Genomic DNA, 22,567 nt, shown 5'->3' with positions numbered 1-22,567 from the left:
CATTAAATAGCTTCATAATCACATCTAAATCTACCAAAAATCAGTATTTCCTTTGCATTAACTCTGATCTAAATGCCACGTATCATTATTATTCACAGAAGGAAGACAATGAGGTTGTTGGTTGTCTCAGCAGGGCCTAACAAGGTGCTGACCTTTGCTGGAGGACCAGAAGTCTATGAGCATGAGTGAAACTATATACCCATTGCCAGAAGGCAGCAACCGTACATGTCTGCCATTGCTGGCATAATTCATGACAGCTCTGCATCTAGCATTGCTGTTTTTAGGTTAGAGTATCCCTGAAACACTCAGGACACGTGCAAGCTGAAACCAGATGATGGCACTGCAAACATCTCTTTGCTATTTCTTTCTAGACAACCATCAAAGTGTCATTAAGGAACTGGGAAAACCAATATTGATGTTTTTTTTTGTTGTTTTTTTAACTTTATTTTCTGGAAAGTACAAGAAACTTAAAATAACTCTGGACATTTCACACACGAGCAGATGTCTCTCAGTTCTGACCTCTGACCCCAGTGAATGTCATATTACCACATTGTGCTCATGGCTTTGGTGTCTGTAAAATTTTATGAACACAATAAAAAATTACAGTGAATTTTAATGAGTTTTTTAGTCCTGTGACTTTACCTCACAAATCAAAAAGCAGCATTACTTCACAATGATACAACATTAATTAAAAACAATTGAATTACACCTGAATCATCGATTTAGTCAGAGAAAATATGCATTTGTACATTTGCTGTACATTCAGTTACAGGTCAGGTTTGTTGTTGAAGCTACTGTCCATTTTAAAACTCTTTCACATCAGCGCCATCTGATGGTAGCATCACACTAGTAAACTGAAATACTGCTCTTCAAACATGTATTTGCATGATTTGATGTTTGCATTTGCCAGTTCCTATTATTCTCTTCTCCTTGATTTGTGGTCATTATCTAAACCTCTTTTTCTTTAATTTGAGCTACAAGTTAGATGAAATTATAATATTTTGTCCCTAAATAATCATGATGACTAAACCATCCTGAACCCCTGGGTCAGCATGTGAACTGAATACTCAGTTAACAGTGGTCATTTATCCTCCTTAAGTGAATTGTCATTATCAGTGGTTTAGAGTAACGCTCTAATCCTTAACATCCCCTAAACTAGTTCACATGTGACACTTTCAAATCCAAAGATGACCTTTTACCCTTTGAACCACGAAAGCCTTTTGGGGTGGGGGCGGGGGTGACGAGGTAACCTGGAGAAGTGCAGTTTCTGGCTGCTGGTGACTGCCTCACAGCAGGTGTTGAAGCTCTCAAACTTCTCTAGTTCCCACTCAGGAGCAGAAGGCTCAGTAATCAGTATCAGAAAACGTACCGGTCCTGCTGGATGGCACGATCTCACAGGGAACATAAACATATCATCACACTGCTGCATATAGTGGGTCAGTCTGCGTTCACAGTCAGCGAGGTGACTTAAAATACACAGCGCACAGGTACCTTTAACTTCACTGCTTTTTATCGTTTACAAAAAATATAAATATATTTTAAAATGTGGCATTATGTTACATACACTCTGACAGTCTCTGATTTAACTCAAAGATCCACTCATAACTGAATACATTTAGCTCTTTGAAAAGTTCTGCTGTAATAAACTCAATGTGTTTTCCATCAGTGTAATTTTACACTGACTGAATTTTATGGATTTATGGCACTTAAATGATAAGCAAATGCTCTTAAAAATTCAGTTCAAGTACATTTTTAACAACTATGACATTTAAAAAAACAAGGGAAAAAAAAGGGAAGGGACACATTCATCATTTACTTAACATTTTCCCAACATCCAGCTTGGCATACAGTATTTAATCCTAATAATTATATGCAGTCGATGGTTGAGTCTTAATATATTAATATGTGTCAAGATTTTATTGTGATTGGAAGGTCTGTTTGAAACTGTTTGTCTGTTTATTAAATTGATAAATCTCAATGTAGCAGTAAATGACAAATGTTTAATTACAAACCACAAAAACTGATAAATCAACTGATAAAGTTAAAACTTTTACAAGAGGTTCTTTAGTTTTGATCAATGTTTGGGAACATTATATAAATTTGTAAACTAATTATAATATACACTGTATTCCCCCAGACCTCATTAAACCAGAGTTTACAAAGTACACAGAAAACAATGAGGTGAATAATTTAATACTTAGATTATAAACACAAACTACTAAATAATAATTTAACAAGAATTTAAGGTTGAATGATGTTATTTCATGGTTTCAGTGTATTTATAAGTTAAATGCCATTTAATTAAATTCAATGATGCTCAAAGAATTGCATTTAATAGTGGACAGGCCATTTTATGTAGATTTATCATAAAACTATTAACATTCCACATATAAATTTTTTTCTGGGTGTAAAAGTCACGCCTGTGCCGGTGTGTTTGTACTGTACAAAGCTCCTGTATCAGGGTTAATCAAACCCTGAAGTGGCCCATGTGGACTCACGTCAGCCCCGCGAGTGGACAAACAACTGTCGGACCAGCACTTGTCAACTCAAAAAATCTGTCACTGTAAAATCAACACTTGTTAACGCTGGAAGATTTGCTGTGTTACTCTTCAAGAGCTCTGTCACGGTGAAACATTTATTTTTAGAGCAGGTACATATTGTGTATCAATGCTCGGTGGTGACCCTATTCTGCATCAACAGTTGATGTGTGAGGGTGTGAGCAAGGGTTGAAAAGGTCTTCACATGGGACTTTTCATGGCGTTGATTAATGGTGCTCATGATTTAACACCTGCTGTTTTAATGTAGCCTCTGTAAGAAACTGATCTCAACATGCTTGCGTGAGTGCAGTTCCCATTTTAAATAGACACCTAAATTTATCATCTTTGTGGAGGTCAGTTCAACCTGTGTTTTCATGCTTGAGAAAATTAAGCCTTTTTTTTATATGTCTCAGAAAAGGCCTCATATGCACTGGTGTCCAAACAATGTTAACTATAATACACTGTCACACATAAAGTGGGAATCAAATATTTTTACTTCTTCTCATGAAATGATTGGTGCCAATGTGATTTATTCTTGATAGATAAAGTATAACCAGGACTCAGTATGTAATCATTAAACCTGATCAAATGTAAATACTGATGTGTAGAAATAAAAATAAAAATAGGAATGTGTCTGAAAATAATAATAATAATAATAATAATAATAATAATAATAATAATAATAATAATAATAATAATAATAATAAATTACAACTTTGTGGGCCACAGCGTATATTCATATGTGTAACATCCACATAATGGGGGTAACTGAAACTGTTCATTATAGTATGCTTTTACATATTGATTATTGATATTTATGTAATGGTTCCATTGGGTGCATATACTGTATATACTAACTCACAGCTGATTTACAACACAGAATCAGAAATGCAAAACTGATCAGAAACATAGGACAAAAATACAACAAATCCCGAAATCAGCAACTGACTGAAAAAGAATCAACACCTGAGGAAACATTTTAATCTTATTAGGTACTTTTACTTTTTAGATTTGCTATTTAACATAAATAAACATTACACTCATTAAATGAGGTACCAGTGAGTGAGGTCATTATAGTTGACTATTATTAATATTTTATATATAATGTCAACTGTGTTTATTTTGTCGTTCCCAGTCTGTTTACACTCAGCCCTTCTTATATGTATGGTATCTGTTACACATCATGGTTCTGTGCTGTTCCAGATTTTCCCAAACTTAGAGTCAGGATCCAAAATAGGGGAAGGACCAAGTTTTATTGGGTCATGAATTGCCAAAACAATTAAAATGTATAATAATGCAATTATATATTAATTAATTTTCCAGATTAAAATAGAAGAGCAGCATTATTTTATTTCTAAATTGCAGCAAATTACATTTGTTCAACATTGTTTTGATTACAGAGTTATTACAATGTGCATTTTATGCCAGTTCATTACATACTTTTCAAAGTTTGGGTCCCTGGGAGATGTCAAATATCTATTTAGCGTCATGAACTGAAAAGGTTTTGACCACTTCTTTAAGCCCTTAATTTAACATTTATATACTGTCTATAAATCGTATATTACATAACAAAAGTACTGCCACTCTAATGTTTTTACTTTTGTTTTTTGTATTATCTGATTTGTAAATATTTTCTAAAATCTCTGAAATGTTGCTGTATTCACCTCAGGGCTTCCATACCTCACCTTCTAGATAAACACTTCATTTCTAGTGACACTGAGGGTAAAAGTTGGATTTGAGGGTGACAAAGGGTTTATAGTGTGGCCTCTGTCCTTGATATTGCTGTCAGTGTGCCCTCCACATGCAGCAACTGTTGGCCCAACCCCTCCCAGCTGCATTCCTCCATGAATCTGGGGCCCTGTCCAGAAACAACACATGTGTCTTCAACACCTACACACAGCTACACACAACTCTAATAAATGGGTCAGCATAATACAGGACGCTTGCTTCAATATTGTCCCTGAAAACCAAACGTCAAGTATACGTTTACTTCTACCCATTGTTTCAGGAGGTCCTACTTGGTCCAGGACTGTGAGGACGAAGGGGTTCATGACAGATTAAACTGACACCAATCTGTGATGCATCTGCAGACAAACTGATACAGCATCCTTTCACTGTCTGGCACCAGTTGGTGGGGAGCATTTTTCTCTGTCATGAGCGGGCAGCTGTTTCAACCAGAGAGCGCAGCACTTATAGTATTCTCATATCTCGAGTAGTGCCAATATCATAATTGCTGTGTGTAATAGGCTACTGCTGAGAGCAAATCCAGTGGCAGAACCATCTAGATTAACACACATTTCACTTACTAGACAAAGAAAATGAAAGAATGAATAAATTCAAGCTTTTTTTCACACTATGGTGACTGAAATAGCCTTCTTGTTTTAGGGGGTTTGTAACAAAAAAGCTGAGACAAAAAAGTACAATTTATAGCATTTTACATAAAAAAATTATTTTATTGTATAATCAAGTAAGTACATTTAACTACAAAGTGCATTTTTCTACCTTTAGTTTGCTATTTTAATAACAAATTTACTGATAAATTTTGCTATTGATTAGTTCAGTTGGTGTTTTGTGTTTTTTACCTCATAACAATTAGACAATTTCTGGTTATTTATTCCTGGCAATCCTGATGACGACTAAGCAGATCAGAAAATGAATGAATGAACAAATTGTTATTTATTCTACACTGTTGCACGTAAAGTTTAAATAAAATATTTTTACCTCTTCTCATGAAGTGATTGTAATAGATAAGATGTAACACCCAGTATGTAACAGTTGGTTGGTGATCAGTGATGTGTATAAATAGATTTTTTTTTTTCTTTTTTAAAGGAATGTTTCTGAAAACAAAATGATTCCAACTTTAGGGGCATTTGTGATGGAATGAATGAATGAATGAATGAATGAATGTTTTTGTTACTGTGTCTTGCATACAGACATGCCCAGCCCTTACATATCTGCTGCTTTTTCCAGGCTTTCCAAAAAAATAATACTAATTTAAATACATTTGAACTAAACAACCATTTCATCTTGTCATCATCAGTGCTCCAGAACATATTAGGATTTCAGATAAACATGTCATCAAACAAAGAGGCTCTCAGTTCATCATATAGAGGACAATACAAAAGAAAATGTGATTCATTTTTCACTTCCCCCAAATCACACAGTCTACAAAGTCTGTTTTCTTCTGGGGTTTGGGAAAATATCCCAGTTTCTAAAGCCAAGGGAAGGATTCCTGTATGCACCTGAGCAATCAGGGACCTTTGGTTCCTAGTCAAGTTTGCGCTGACATACAGCTCTCTTTTATATGTGTTTTTTAGTTGAATGTATGTCCGCAGCTTCGGTTTAGTCAGGATCCCATTCACCCATTTTTTTGTTAAAAGCAGGCATTAGGTTAGCTCTGATCTAAAGTAAAGTGACAGTGGGTTTTTTGTGTTTTTCAGTTTACACTATGTAGTATTTAAAGACTTGAAACTCTATTTTGGCCAGAGTTTTTATTTTTTTATGTTGGGGTAAAGTCTGTGTTTCAGAAGAACACTGTATGTATGTTATAGGCCTACATTAAAGTTTTGAATCTGAAGGTTAGGGTAAGAGCCAGTCACTTTATCCAAGTGTTTTCTATCAAGTTTATGCTGCGTTTGGAATCCTGTCCAAAAGGTAAAGTATTGAAATGACTGCATATTGTTTAAACTTTGGCCCCTGGACTGTCCTTGACCTGTGGGCCCCTCAGAGCTGCTTTCAGTGTAATCTGAGTGTAAATGTTCTTTTATAGGAGAGGAGCTGTTCTCTGAAGAAGGTGCTGAAGTCTGGAGGTTTAAGGCCATGTGCGTCATGCGCAAAGACTAAAAGCCTGATTGTTTTTGCGCAGAGCAATACAACACCTCCAAGATAATAATAAGATTCACATCAGATATCATCAAGGGATTTTCCTCGGGACTCCCCCATGTCTCCCCCTCCCTCCCTGTCACTCTCACTCTCTCTCTCTGTCTCTCTCTCTCTCTCTCTCACTCACCCACGCTCTCCCTCTCCCTCCTCGCTCTCCGTCCTCCCGTCGCGTCCTGCCTGCAGAGTTTTCCGTCCTGTGTCAGGATAACATCGTAAACGAGGACCACCTGATCGGACTAAATGGAAGCAGCGGAGGAAACTCTCACTTACCGAGATGACACCGGACTTCACAAGAAGCTGCTCCCGGAGGAGAAGGGTAAGGGTCTCACCGAAACCAAAAGCGACGAATCCAACTATGTGGATCTGGACATGAAACCGGACGGCGCAAAAACAGTGAAAGTGTCTTTCACCGGCGAAGGAAACCAGCTGTCCGTTATTAAATGTGACAGTTCGAAGCAGGGGGAGCATGACAAGGAGGACAAAATCATTTCAGAGGACTTGGAAGAGCGGTCAGAGGACGAGCGGGCCACCGGCGAAGGGCCTGTTTCGGGTGAGCCGCCCTTGGAAACTCTGACCAAACTTCCCAGCACCGATCAGGACTCGGAAAATGAGAAACAACGCCAGAACGAGCTCGACCCCAGTGACTGCAGCGAACATGTGTTCAGTGAGAACGATGAGCTGCAGTACACGGACATGTATCTGAACAGCAAAACGGAGTCTGATGACGGTGCCAGCGCGGTGCTGTCCGACCACTGCGGCTCCGACACCGTGGAGGACGAGTCTCACTATATCACCACGCACGAAATCCAACTGACCGAACTGGACCACGACGTAGATTACGATCTAGGCCGCGGGACCTGCTGGGAATTCGAAGACGACAATTTGGTTTATTCCTTTGTGGATTATGCCTCGTTTGAGAGTGATGAAACGCAGGAGGGAACTTTGATACTGGAGGGCAAGAGTCAGGCGAAAGTGCAGTCTAATCTTGGTGGAGCAGTTGTCAGCACCGAGCAGGACGAGAGTGATCTTTGTGACTCGGACAAATGCGCCAGCTCAGATGAAAGTTTGTGCAAAAACCACAGCGGGGACCCAAATGCGGGGAAAATCCGTTTATCAATAAAAACCTCCTCCAGGGCGGTGAACGAGCCGCTCGGTGTCTTTGACAGCAGCACCTGTGGCTACACAAAACGCACCGCAGACAGGAGCCACTTCTCCTTTGTGAGCTCTGGCGCCAGAGCGGGGCCCTTGTGCGATAGAGCACAGTATTTCATCCCTGCTCCGGGACGTCAGCACCTTGCAACCAAACTAAGACGGAAAGATATTAATGAGTATTCCAGCGGAGCCTCCAGCTCCATCAGTGAGCTGGACGACGCTGATAAAGAGGTGCGTAATTTAACCGCCAAATCTTTCCGCAGCCTGGCATGTCCATACTTTGATGCCATTAATCTCAGCACCTCTAGTGAGTCCTCTATTTCGGAATATGGGCTTAATAAATGGTCGGCTTATGTGGACTGGAATTATGGAAATATAGCACGGGGTAAAGAACGCAGCGTCATTGCGCACAAAACAACCAGCGCGACTTTGGAAATGAATAACACGGTGGAGAGTAAGAGGCATGGTAAGTCAGTTACCAACACGAAAGGTCCTCAAAACAAAATTTACACACAGAATAAGAGGACACCCTCTTTACAGTCATCTTCCAGTAGTAAAAATGTCGAACTGAAAGGTCCTGTTGAGTCAAAGCAGCGCGGAGTCACGCTCAATTTTCGCTGTAACGTTGAAACAGGGGTGTCTGAAGGTGCGAGGCGTCCAAAGTGTTCTAGTGCCCGATCCAAGGCAGTTACTGGGACTGTGTTGGCTAGGTCAGGGTGTGAAATGCAATATCATCAAACAGACGGCATGGGGGACACGCATAAAAGAGCAGTTTTTGCTTCGAGTCTACTGAAAAATGTCATTTCCAAAAAGATGCAGTTCGAGCAAGAACGCAAAATGGAGAGGGGTGAAATTCGTGACACTTACCCCGCTCTCTCCCCGTGTTTTCAATTCAAAGATCATGATGTGATGAGAGGAAAGAATCTGGGCAGAGGCGTGCAAAGGCAAACCTCAGAATCAGGATCTGGATTCACTGTTAATTCTGCAGATGACCAACATGTGGAGGGCAGCAGGTCTGGGTCTTGTGAGCCTGCTGAGGAGCAAAAAAGCAAAAACACACAAGATGATTCACCAGAACAAGGACAACTGGAGGCTAAAGAACCTCTAAAAGTGCCTGTCAGCAACAGTCAAACTAGTGGCTTTAATTCAGGGAAAGATGAAGTGCCAGAGCATTTAAAGGAGGCTGAACTCTCCACAGCTGTAAGTGACCCTCACGCTTCGAAAGGAGCCAAAGAAAACGAACAATTAGACACCAGCAGTATGCTGACAAAGCTGCTTTTTGTTCCAAGTTGCCAGCTCCTTGCAAAAGAGAAGGATTTTACAAAAGACTTGTCAAATCATACACCTGCCACAGGCATTCCTGCTAGCCCACAGAAATGTGAAAAAGAGTTCAAAATGTGCAATAATGGAAATGTAGCAGGAAAAGAAGTAAATGAGAAGGGAGGGAAAACACCCGAGATCAAAATATGTCTGAGAAGTGTGAAAGAAAATAAAGGGTGTACACTGAATATTGCCAGCCTTTTAACCCCTAAAATAAGTTACAACACCGTTAACACACTTAGAGCAGCAGGTGATGCCAAATGCCACATTTTGTCTGCATCAGATAAGACCCCAAACTTTGCAGTAAGAGACATACGAGACACCAAATGTAAGTTTCAGACACCCATATATCAGGTCAGAGATGTGCGGAAATTAGTAAAAAGTTCATATCGTTTTGTGTCTCTCGATAATGTTGAAAGTAAATGCTCTACCGCACCTTCAGCAGCAGCAGATAAACTTGATGATAAGGCCAAAAAAGAAATAGTTAAGCACCTATTACCCAGTCCTATTGTAATTAAGTGCCATTCTGTAAAAACTAACAACAAACAGGCAGGAGAGGCATCACAGAAACAAACTGATACAGGCAGGTCATCCCCCAAAGTCTCATGTGAAACATCCCAGTGTGAAACTGCAACATCACTTAGCTCAACTAGCAGGGTTCCTGTGGCAACCAAGCAGATATATCCTGACCAATCAGAAATTCAACCCAATACTGAAAGCAAACTGATAAAACAGAGGATAGAGAAGTTTTCAGGTGAGTCGGCCGAGAGGAGAAATGAACCGGTAATACCAAAACAGGCGGCGTTAGAGAAACTTAAAGCTGCAGTCAAAACTATGGAGCAGCTTTATGTTTTTGATAGAAATGAATGGAAGCGAAAAAATCAAGCTCCGCAGCCCATCACAGGCAGCCACGTGCTTTCACTTATTGCCAGTGAGGAACAAGGTGTAGAGGAGCTGGAGGCAGCAGCAGGGAGTATCCGAGTAACTGACATAGACAGGGTTCCTCAGTCAACAGTAAATGCACCATCATTATCATCAGAAACACATAAGCTACAAGAAGTGAAAGGGTCTATGAATATTATACATGTTCCATATAACAATGACACCTTCAAAACACAGTCGCAGCAAAACAAAACATTTAGCAACAAAAGCGTGCTTCATTTTGGAAATGGCAATAAGGCACATATCAGTATTAGTTCAGTTAGTAACTCTATCCCACAAAGCTCTGTGCTGCAAACATCATCGACTATGAAAAGCTCAAAGACACCAGTGGCTCCACTCTCAGTGAAAATAGAGCCACCGAAACATGGGCAGGTGGAGCAAGGAAAGGTCAAAATCACTCAGACTAATCCCACAGTCACACAGGCCTGCTCTGACTCTGAGAACTATTTAACCATACCAGGGCTGGGGTACACACACGAAATCAAGCTGCTGAATAGAGAACCAGGTACTAAGGAGGTGAATTTAAGCATAAGCCCAGCTCATGTGGGCGACACAAAGAGACCTGAGCAGTCAGACCAGAAAAGGTCTCCGCTGATCATGGAGTATCCAGCCTCCACCATCTACCATCACCCAGCAGTAGCAGGGCTACAACAGCAGCATGTGCTGTGTTTCTCCCCCTCGGTCCCTACAGTGTCACCAACACCTTCAGGAGGAGAAACAATCCCACAAACTCAGAGGAAGATGCTTTTGGACCCCACTACGGGACATTATTACCTGGTGGACACTCCCATACATGCCACTACCAAGCGACTATTTGACCCAGAGACAGGCCAGTATGTGGATGTACCCATGTCGCACTCGCCTGTGGCCCCTGTCACCCCTGTCACCCCTGTCACCCCTGTTACCCCTGTCACTCCTGTCACCCCCGTGCCTCTCTCTTTGTCCCCCCTGGCTTGTGCACCCACCTACATGATCTACCCGGGGTTCATCCCCTCGCCCACGCTGCCAGCCCACCCAATGCTGCCACCGTCGCCATGTCACTCTGAAGAGGCAGGTGGGGAAAAAGTAAAAAACGCCCGGCTCTCTGGGCAGGAAACTAACTCCACGGCCACTGAGCGTGCATATTACAGTGCAACAGGTGAGGCTCCACAAGGGCCGCTGCAGCTTCCTGTGAGTTTGGGACATGTGACCGCCAGAGGATCTGCGGTGAGCTCTGAGAGGAAGCCAGTTATCAGCATCACAACACAACAAGGTCCAAGAATCATCGCCCCTCCTTCCTTTGATGGAACAACAATGAGCTTTGTGGTGGAGCATCGGTGACCAAGAGAACATCACATATGTAAGTAAACACATGATCATTTAGGGAGATTACTTCTGTGTGAAAAATTAAACACTGAATCTACACTAAGATTCACTCACAACAAAAAGTGTATTAAATTATTCAGAGCAGACAGCAGTTTTTATCTCAAATGTAGTTCCTTTCTCCAAATTAGTTGAGGACTAAAACTTTATTACAGTGTTGAGGAAATAGTTCTTCAACTTTAAAAACAACAAAAAAGGATAACATATATAAAATAATAACATTTTTATATTTTCATGCTCATCTGTGTGTTTCATTTCTATATATACTCTAAGTACACTGGATATAAAATTGCAGTGATACAGCAATGTACTTACATAGTCACATTCTACTGCTGAAAATACTTTTTATGATGCACAGTTTGATTCATCAGCTGCTCTTTTAATAACAGTTTAGTCATTTTACAACAAGTTAAAATAGCAAACTTTGTGATGATGTTTTATCTGACTTGCATTTCAAGCCTTTCAAAAAACTTTTTTTTAACAAGAAGCAGATGAGTGGAAAAAAAAACAACCAAACTCTGGATAAATGCATTTGTTTGTTTCATCTGTAAAGTATGTAACATGTGTTTATGTGTTCAATAATATGTCATGACTTATCAAATGAATAAGTCTTTGGTTGGTTGATGTATTCAAAACTGAAGAGATGGAGAGATTGCAGGAAAAATCTGGAATGTTCATTATTATTATTATTATTATTATTATTATTATTATTATTATTATTATTATTATTATTATGTAAAGTCACTTTTCTGATGCTGTAAAGATAATGCCTGGTGTGTATTGAGTCATGATGGCTTGTCATTTTTAGAAAGTGGGCCCCTGGAAAATAAAATAATTAAAAAAAAAAAAAAAAAAAAAAAAAAAAAAAGATAAATAAATAAATATACATACATACATATTGTCAAAATGATTAATTGATGTTTTCAGTGTTTTTGCAGCACATTGTGTCAAAGTGTTGCTGCATGAAATTCACACTGCATATTCACACAGGATGAAGTTTCACATCATTTTGGGTGGTAAAAGTTGCTAAAGCAGCAATCCGACTTGGCTGCTGTGGTGACATGTCAGTGTTAATAGACATGCAGTAGCTTCATGACAGGTAATTTGACTCCACTGAGCTCTGGCTGGACTCCCTGGGAGATTGGATTTTCAGCCATGGCGAGTCGGTAGAGTTCCCTTTTCTCTGCATTACACACAGTCGGGCTATTTTGATAGTGTGAGACGAGTTTGTTTACATGGTTTATTCTGGAAAGTGTCACAGGAAACTATTCAACTCACTGACGCCTTACATCAAGTTATTCTTAATCGTGTTATATGTGCTTTAATTACTCGGACTGCATTTCACTTCATTAATGTGTTCAATCTTGTCAGTAATATTTCATTAAACCTTCTCTCCATTGAGCTCGAACAAACTTTCTAGTATTGTTTTATTTCAGATCTTCAGTAAACACTTGAAATACAAAAAAACAAAACAAACATATGTATAAGAGCATTTTATACACTGCAAACAAATCAAAACTGTGATTTGAACTTTTGAAAGGAAGAGAAGATAAACTTGATTACTTGAGATGTATTTACGGAGGAAAAAAAGAAATACCAATTAAATGTATTATAAACATTTACAATAGAAAACACTGATGGATATAGTTCTCTAACAGCGCAGTAACCATAAATAGCAGTAGTAAATAGCTACACCTACTGAATTTTGAAATTTTACTAGTTATTGTTATTATTGATGATCTTATCAGCTCCAGTGTTCACAAGCTGAATGTATTTTTTTTTCTGTTTCCGCTATAGTGCCTTGCAAAAGGGCGGCACGGTGGTGCAGTGGATAGCACTGTCGCCTCATAGCAGGAAGGTCCTGGGTTTGATTCTAACACCAGGGGCCTTTCTGTGTGGAGTTTGCATGTTCTCCCCATGTTTGTGTGGGTTCTCTCCAGGTACCCCCCCACCGCCCAAAGACATGCCCTATTCATAGGTTAACTGAGTGTTAAAGCGATAAGGTTGTTCGTCTCTATATGTCAGCCCTGTGATGAACTGGCAACACATCCAGGGTGTACCCCGCCTTGACCCATAGGTAGCTGGGATAGGCTCCAGCATCACCATGACCCTCACAAAAATAAAGTGGCTCAGAAGATAACTGCCTTGCAAAATCCTGTGGAAATTACACCAAAATGATGCAAAACTTTGAAACAAGTGCTAACATTTTATGCATGCTTAGTGTTAATAACTTTATATTATTCACAGTAGGTATTTAAAATGTAAATGTAATTTAAAATGTAAAACACCTTCAGGTTTAGCATTAGCATTGTCAAAATGTAAAACTTGTGCAGTAGCACAGGTGTTTTACATTTTAAATACTGATTAGGTTTCTGGTGTTGAAGTTGGAAAGGCCTGTGCTGAAAAGATGAACACTAAACTGCACAAAACCTCAAGGGAAGTCTCACATTGCACTATGGATTTACTTCCAACTCTTAACAGCTGTCACAAGTGTATCAATATTATATTTTCCCTATTTTCAGCATCATATATAAAATCAAACCAGTGGGCGAAGCTCTCTATTACATTCTGTCATTTTGTTTCAAGGTGATTTCCACCTCAAGGTGAAACTCAACAGTCAGAAACACAGACTGGGCACAGATGTGATGAATTATACTGTATTCATATGTATTCATAAGGAGCCAGTTTTTGGGTTTTCACAGTTTGATACTCAAGTAGTTTTATGACAGTTATGATTTTCTTGGCTTGTAAAATTACGTTTTATGGTGCTATATGTGGAATTTCTACTTGAAGTTATTAAAAACAGAGTAGAGTTTTTAAACTAAATGTTATGGCATTGTGTTGAGGATGTCTGTATGTTGTGTTGCAGACAAGTTTATCCACAGCCAGGGGCCAACATGTCACTATGAATAATATGCAACCACTAGAGGGAGTAATGAGTCAGTCTGCCAATACTGGAAAGGGCGACTTTCAGGGTCAGACAAAGTGAAAAAGTAATAAAAATAGAAGCGTTATTGTTTCCACCACTGAACACAGTTCGAAATTGAAAGAATGGAGTTTAAATCTAAAATAGATTCCAAATAGATTTTTCGTGCTGTTACTGATGGCTGATGCACCACGAGATGAATGTAAGACACAGTGATATTTTAAATGCGTGTTTAGATTTGCGTCTGAAGCAGAGCATTTTAAGATACTGTAATACAGATGGATGTAAACAATGATACTCACATCTTATTCAGTGAGTGACCCGGTCTGTTGAAGTGTAATAATATTCATTGGTGGTTTTAATAGCCTTGGTTATGTTCTGATTCATGGCATCACCATACTTAGATAACTGTGAATATTAATATATAATGCCTTAGAATTGAAAAAAATTGAAGGTAAATCTCAAACAGGACCAATCACTGAAAAATGAATTGTCTCTTGCCATTAACTACTGTGCATATTGTTACATATTGTTGCAGGAATTCATGTCTTTATTAATGTTACAGAATTAATAATACTAGGTAACATGTAAACATTAAAACATCCAGTGTTTGCATGATTAATTCATCATCTATCATAAAAAACACAGGAAAAGACGAAAGGGGAAATGGGGAGATTTTAATCAATTAATGTGTAAATCTAAAAATCTAAAGTTGGATTATTAAGGGAAAGTGTACAATACATAGCGTACCAGCTGTAAAACTTAACCTCTCAATCTTTACTTTAGGTCACTTAATGTCAGTGTCAGTTTTATAAGTAATTGGAAGCCACTGTAAAAGTTTTATGTTAAGACTGGTACTGGTGTGCTTAGTTTTCCTGCTTGATTTGAGTGTGATCAGACAAAGTACTCAACTACAGAAAGTATAAGACAGAAAATAAAAAATAATATAGTAACATACGGTCAAGTGTGTTAGAGTGAGTTATTTATACCTGCATAGAGCATGTTTCACTGTTACTACTCTCCATCTTTTCAGCATTCAAGTGTAGACCAAGGTTAATATCCCCTTGTGTCAAAACCCAGAATAGACAAACACACAGACATTGGCTCTACCAGGGGCCTTTTGCGTTGTTTTGGCCACTGTAGGCGAGGGTAGGTTGGGATGCCAAGTTGGTTCCAAACTGTAAAACCACCGATAAATGTCGCATACCTTAAGCACGTAAAGGGATATCAGAAAAACAGAACAACAGGCAAAAAGACAGACACATGGATTCAGTCTGTTGTCTTAGATTTTCCTCCATATTTTCTGCTTCTCATGCACTTTTTAGGTACAATCAGTCTCAGTCCATTCTCAGCTAATGTGTCAGCGCAATAATACAACTGCATGAGTGTGAGGGATACATGTCAGCTGGGTGCGTGGCAGACAGAGACATAGCATGGGGCTGAGTAGTGGTGTGAAGTGGAACACAGGGTGTGTGTGTGTATGTGTGTGAGTGGCGTTGGGGGGGCGTTTGGGGCGGAGGGACACGGGGGCATGGCTGAGATAGTGATGCAGGAGGAAAAGGTCAGGCAATGTAAAGTATTTGTTGTGCTGATGCAGGGAGAGGACAGCTGCTCAGACAGATCAGATGCTGCTGCAGCTCCAGCTTGGAAGCAAGTCTAGGGCTGAGATGGGGTCAACTTTTTATAGCCCCCTCCCCCTCTGCTTTTTCCTAAAGGGGGCAGAAGGGGGTGGAGGGCATTGCCAGCTTCTAGCTCTCCTACATAAACAAATCAAATAGTGTGCCCCTAGTAGTGATCTGGCTAAATCCGGTCAGCTGTTTCACAAGCAGCATATTTAAAGCTATAACATGTAACATCAAAATATCTAAAAATAACTGTTACCTGTTACATATTGTGCTCACTAATGTACTTATATCTAATATACCAGTATATATATCAAATGTTTTTAACAACAGGGAAAGCCATAGCTTTACACAGTTTAACAGCCTGTCAGTTAGGTTAATGTTTAATGTTGAATAAAACAACAAATGAACATATGCCTCTAAACATATGAAAAAAAAACTTAATATATTACATTATCTGTAAACATGATTTCTGCCTGAGTCACATTAGATAGATGTTCATCAGCAATAACACATTTTCGTCCCTTATTAAATGCCATACTCGTAAAAATTTACAAAAAAGTCTCTTCTTAGAGAAATGACTCATTGAAATCATACATGTCAGTAAACTGAGAACTTCAACAACTTCAGCACTTCAAACCTTTTGTTAAATGCCTTCAGAGTCTTCACTTCATACATGTGTCTGGATTGACATGATTGTAAAAGGTAAATGAAAAAAGTGTCGGCAAAAAATATAAGACAGGAAAATAATTCTGCTGAATTAAGGAGACAAAACAGTTCATTGTTTACCTGGTTGATGCTAATAATTTCTGTCATCAATTTTTTCATTGCAATTTTTACTGCATGTTTGGTGTGATATAACCTTTGGTTGACATCCTTATGTTTCTTTTTTGTTTCTTTCAGAAGAATCTGCCTTCACTCACTTTAGGAGCTGTTTTCAACACCAGCCCTCCAGACTTCATCTTATCTACCCCTACAGCAACTTCCACAACCAACAATATCTATCCACTTTGTTGTGTTATTTGTCCTTGCAGCAGATGTTACTGTATTCTGTATGCAACGCAGCACTTTGTAGGTTAAAAACATTTAGCCATGTCCTCTGGTTGATGCTCTGCCACTTTGTTTTATGAATCTGCTTTGTAATATTTTCCTTTCAGCTGCTGTCTAGTATTCTGATCTCCATTAAAATGTTGTTTGGACAGAGCAGCAAGTCTGTTCAAAAGGAAACAAGACAGGTCTTCTTTCACAATGTCATCATCCACACTATTGCTTAGTGCAGTTTAATGTTGCCATACACAGTATTGAAAGCAAGACTATGTTTCTTTTAAAAGCAGACAATCTTTTACAAGTAAAATGGTGAATTCAGAATCAACAAAATACTGCTCTGAAAAGTTCATTCAGGGGTTTTGCTGCTGCAACATCTCAAATCATAGAATCATATCATAGAAGCTACTGATCCGTGGTAGCCCCCACCTATGGCTATTAGTTTGATTAATTATCAAAAGAAGGTTCTTCCGAAGAGAACAGAACACTGGATTACAGCTATCTGGCCTCAAATGTAATATATGATGTATTTGCCCCTGCATCTAGAGAAATGTTATCATTTTCATCACATCCAAGATATAAGTTCATAATATACATGAAATAACCTCTTCACATATTTGTACATATGTGAAATGTATTTTGTATGGGGTAGATAAATGTCAGTATATGAAATACAATTCCAATTTTTAATGTTTTTTATACAGTATGTACATTCATGTTTTCACTTCATATGTATACATATTTCACATACTGGCATTAAATCTGTGCATATGTGTGATATATGCAGATATTGCATTTGCTTGAGGCAGAATTGTTAAAAAAAAATTGGATCTGAACAAAGAACTCAACCAATAGTTTACCTGATTTCCCATGAACCACTTCAACCCAAGCATAGATAAGTGGCTGAAAAAAGATGGAGACCTGTAGAGCGCTTTTTAAAATTTATATTGCAATGTCTATGGAGTGGCCCAATATTGTGTAAGTGCATACACAGACACAAGTGAGAGAAAACGTTTTGTTTACGTTTTCTTTAAAATTTTGGAATTCAGCTACTGATATTGAAAGCCATATCTTTAAAGTAAAATAAATGATTCTTTATCATGTGACTGTCCTTGGTGTCACATGTGCTGCTGTCTAGCAAAAGTAAACTGGTCTTGCTTTAATTTACACAGAGATAATTTATTATGTTTTAGGGAATAAAATCCATAATTTCCAGAGTTTTCTGCGAACAGGGACCATTTGTCTGCACTGACCTTTAAGAACACCATTAATTGTGGAGTAAATGTTAATCCAAGTCATTCTTACAGTAAACTCAATCAGAATAAATACGATTATTGCATTTACAAATATCTATATCTTAATATGGCCCAAGATAAGAGTATTTTTAGCCTAATAAATGTCTGACATTGCTGCTGTATCAACAGCAGTGTTTTTCTCCTTCACAGTGACATTTGTGTGAGGACGTGCTGTCGACTGATGCTCTACTTGAAGTATGTGCATCCTGTGTTTCATCACTCACAAAATGCTGATAATCTCTGCACAGCTGTTTGCTGTATGAAGTGGTGTATGTTATGTAAAAGCACACTCCTTGTAGACTACAGTGTGAGGAAAAGTGTGTTGTTGGAGCTGGGACTCAGGTTTAGCTGTGTACTTAGATCAGTATTTCTAAGTACTAATGTGGCTAATGAGTCAGAGCCAGCTGAGACATTTAGGGGATAACTTCCTCTATTAGTGTTGGTTTATTTTACACGTTTGTGTAATGAGATGGGAGTTTGTGCATGTGTGTGGCTGAATGTGTCTGTGTTTGTGACTTTGAGTTATGCCAGGCATTTCAACATTATGTGAGTGTACAACAAGGAGTCATGTTACTTCACTGAAGACGCACATGGTACGTGTGTTGCGTGTGTCTTCACATTTAACAACATAGCGGCGTCATTTTTTTCATGTTTAAACTCCTTCACCTCCTTTGCCTGAATGTTTCTGAGTTACCAAAACTACACATTAACATTAACTCCTTCTTTGCTACTGCCTTCGGTACAGAGATTTTTTTTTTTTTTTCTCTTTACTGTCTCTTGTTTCCTTTTGAATATGCACTAAAGCATCATGGGTCACTGTGCTGTACTTGACTCAGTAATACCAGCATCCTTTGCAGGATTCATGTAGACTATAGGCTGCTTCATTTTTTTTTTTTTTTTAGCTTGTTTCAAAACTAAACACATACTGAAGGTATTTGGAGCTGCTGGTCAGTCTATGTACCTTAACTCTGTAAGTACATGTTGTTGTACCACTGCAACAGCAGAATTTGTATGAAATACCCTCTAAGTTGATTTTGTCATAAATTATATGAATTCATGGAGTGATTTGGAAGATTTGTTGTTAACTGTGCAGTAGACTGGACATAGATTGCTCTTAATGTTGAGAGCAAAAAGTGATGTTGCAACGTTTAATGCATTTTAGAGTCAAAATGTAACTTGTAACATGTAGTATATATTCATAATTGGCTCATATTTAAATTAATCATTGTGAGTTATTTGCTCATGAGGTATTAAAGAACAGTGCAAGTAAAAATATACATAAATTTAGAAAATCAATGAAGGGTTCAGCCATAAATCAAAGCAAAAATACTACAAATGTGCCACCATCGTTGTTAAGCTATTAGTGATCCAATCCTTACATATGTTTTATTAATCTTTATATGTATTTTTACTGCTGGTGAAATTGTGGAGCAAGTATATTTTACCAACATGTTGTCCGGTGGTTGCAGATGTTAGATGCAAACGAACTTGTCATTTAGATATCTAATGAAGATTTTATTTGAGTAGAAAAATAATGTAAATTAACATCTGTTTCCAGTAAACCAGCTGTTCCCAAGTTGTCTGTAGTAATGACACCCAATCCCCCATAATCCATTTCTTAAATGACCTTTATCTGTAGCAATTATATACTTGATGCACTTATCACTATTTTGTCACTGACACTGACAGCAATGAATGGCTGCAAACAAAGGAGCACTGAATGGATTTATTAAATGTATTGTTTTCCAGTAAATATTACCCCAAAATGCACTGTAACATATATATAATATTTGTTTTAAAAGATTCATTCAGATGTCCTTCAACAAACCTGCTGACTTAAAAGTTAAACAGGAGAAAAGACTATTAAAGCTTGCTTTTGTGTAAAGACTGATGGTTAAATGAAGGTGAGGTGGTTTGAGACAAGTGCATATATGAATGTTAAAAAAGGGGATGAGTGAAATACAGTCAGTGGTTGTAAAGTGAAATAGCTGTAATGTGAATGTTTTGCATGAAATATCAACTGCATTGCATGACTGCCCCAGAAAAAGACGGAGGTCAGGATGAAAGTGGAGAGATACCTTGAAAGGAGAAGTAAGTGCTGTGTTTGCACTTACAAGCTTTGAAGTAATGAACATGATGAATGAGTGTAATGTAGACTGACAAGGCTACATATGGTTGCAATAAATTCAAAACGCAAGCTACCAAACATGTTTAGTGTCCATTTAAATAAATTTTACATCTTTTTGTTTTTGGAATAGTACTGTCAAACATTAACCATGATCAAAAAAATAAAAAAAAACTCAGTAGAGAAACTAAATCATAGATAATCAAATCAGATTTTTGGTTCCAGATATCATATCCACGCAGTATGAACTGATGAATTGAAAATGTAAAATGTGTCCTTTTTGATTCACTACAAAGTGGCACTAAAACCAATCATTTAATATAAACAAACATTTAGATTAATATTAGATTACGATGTTGGCCAGCAAAGCATTTGACTATATTTACAGAAATAAATATTATGTCCAATCATATGGAGTATTTACCTCGCTTCCTTTATTTATGCACAGCTTTTCATCATACATTTCAATTTTGCTGACTTGATTAACTTTTTTTAACAATTAATGTTTACTTTGATGCATTTACAAGCTATAGTAGCCATATTTCCATTTTATTTACCTCAGTATCATTGGGCTGCTTCTTGTGGCTCCCTGTTTTTTATAACACAAGGCTTTTCAAATTTCCCCAGTGAAAACATATAAAAACGAAATGACAAGGGTCAAAGGAAATCAAACAGATTTATGCCAACAGAAGTACACATTTGGCATCTGCTAGTGTGCGAGGTTAGCTTTCTGGTGACACTGAAACATCACCCGGACCGAGGCTTAAGTTTAACCTGACAGTTTGCTGCAGTGTTTACTCGGTTGCCGTGGAAGCAGCGAGACTGGCAGACACTGGTTTGCCCCCAGCTGCTCTCGGTGGTTTCTAAAGAATCTACATTAAGGCCCAGTTGTTGTGTTTGGATGCCAGTAGGGGCTCTGATGTCACAGCTGTGACACAAGAAAAGTCAAGATTTATTGCCTCACCTGGATCAACAAGTGTACATTGCATTTCAACCTCTACGGTACAGCTCGTATCATCAGGAACAAAACAAACTATTGATAGAAATGAGAGGTCTGAATTCATTTTACCAACACTACCCTGATTCATACAGTACAACTCCAAAGGTTTAGAACGCCTCCATTTTCTCCACATTATGAGGGTTAAATAGATAAAGATGGCGCAGTAATATAGTCTGCTCTAGCACTGCTTTTATATATTTAGGGGCTTTGTTAATGTTAAGCCCTTCATTGTTCCCTGATAGACTTTTATTATTATTATTATTATTATTATTATTATTATTATAACTGTGAAATGTATGTTCAGTTTTCATCTAACAGTGCATCTTTTGCTACTTTTCAGATCATTCCAGAGGCTTAAAGTGTTTGAATCTTAATGAAACTGGATACATGTACCTGATGTACAATTTTTAATCAATACTGTAAATGTGATTCATACTTTTACATTGCAAAAATGCCTCCTAGCTATATTTATATCCTCCTGAGACCCAGCAATGCATTTTTGTCTTCTGTAGGGAACAAAAGTTTGACAGTTTTACTTTAAAAATGCTGTCCATTGCAAAGGACACTCCATTAAAAAAAAATAAATGAAAAAAAAAAAAAATCTGAAAAAACTATTGTATTATGCAGTTTCCAATCATGACAATTGTTTAATGTAAAATAAAAGCTAAAACCTTCACTTTCCTGGGTCTCAGGAGCATATGATGTACTGTATAAACCAATACCTAGGAGTAGACAAGAACTTCATTGATGATTGTGAAGCACAGCAGTTGAATTTCAGACCCTGAAATGATCTTAAAATATTCCTTGTCATTTACTGTTCTCTGTACATCCTGTTTTCTTGAAAATGCTCACAGACATCGGCACTGGGTTTACCTCCACTGTTGGTTACACTGGTCTACAAGTAAAACACCTCCAGAATAAAAGTAGTGAAACTTCCAAAGAAAGAATAGGTTTTACTCCAAAGGAATGTTTGTCTCAGAGCTACCAGATCTACATCAAAACACCATCTACCCATTACAATACATTCAGTTTTCAGGTTCTTTCTAGTGGAAGATTTAAAATCTATTGTATAAATGTATATAAACCAATATATATGAGTAATAATACTTTTTCATGTACATTGAAAACATCAGCAAACCAGCACTTTAGTCATTTCATTTCACATCTTATTAAAATATGAGATTTAACATATTTAATCTCTGGGTCAAAAAATTTCTTAAAAAAAAATAAAAAAAATTGTAGACCAGTGTTACATGTAAACTCCAGGCTGCTCTTATAAGTTATATTTTATTTAAACATTGATTATATGTCCATTATGTATGATAATCCCAGGTTCAAATTGGTTGACTTTGACAAAATA

The 22,567-nt window shown here is 37.9% G+C and overlaps 1 protein-coding gene across 2 annotated transcripts; it reads left to right on the top strand.

Annotated features, from left to right (window-relative positions):
* The first annotated feature begins 6,630 nt into the window (after positions 1 to 6,630).
* On the top strand, positions 6,631 to 20,747 carry LOC115422673 (uncharacterized protein C4orf54-like). 2 transcript variants are annotated; one of them, XM_030139133.1, is made up of 2 exons: positions 6,631 to 11,172; positions 16,647 to 20,747. In XM_030139133.1, exon 1 carries the CDS (start codon positions 6,660 to 6,662, stop codon positions 11,151 to 11,153), a length of 4,494 nt encoding a protein of 1,497 aa, XP_029994993.1. In that variant the 5' UTR covers positions 6,631 to 6,659; the 3' UTR covers positions 11,154 to 11,172; positions 16,647 to 20,747. The 2 variants fall into 2 exon arrangements, with proteins under 2 accessions (XP_029994993.1, XP_029995001.1); XM_030139141.1 differs by having other exon boundaries at positions 6,631 to 11,176.
* The last annotated feature ends 1,820 nt before the right edge of the window (positions 20,748 to 22,567 follow it).

The sequence above is a fragment of the Sphaeramia orbicularis genome, chromosome 1 (assembly GCF_902148855.1).
Source record: "Sphaeramia orbicularis chromosome 1, fSphaOr1.1, whole genome shotgun sequence".
Lineage (NCBI taxonomy): Eukaryota > Metazoa > Chordata > Actinopteri > Kurtiformes > Apogonidae > Sphaeramia > Sphaeramia orbicularis.
The sequence above is the reverse complement of the archived record's forward strand: the minus strand, read 5'-3'. Positions and strand labels throughout refer to the sequence as shown.

Excerpts from the sequence above, each read along its gene's own strand:
- LOC115422673 (XM_030139133.1), top strand. The coding sequence starts at position 6,660 with ATGGAAGCAGCGGAGGAAACTCTCACTTACCGAGATGACACCGGACTT.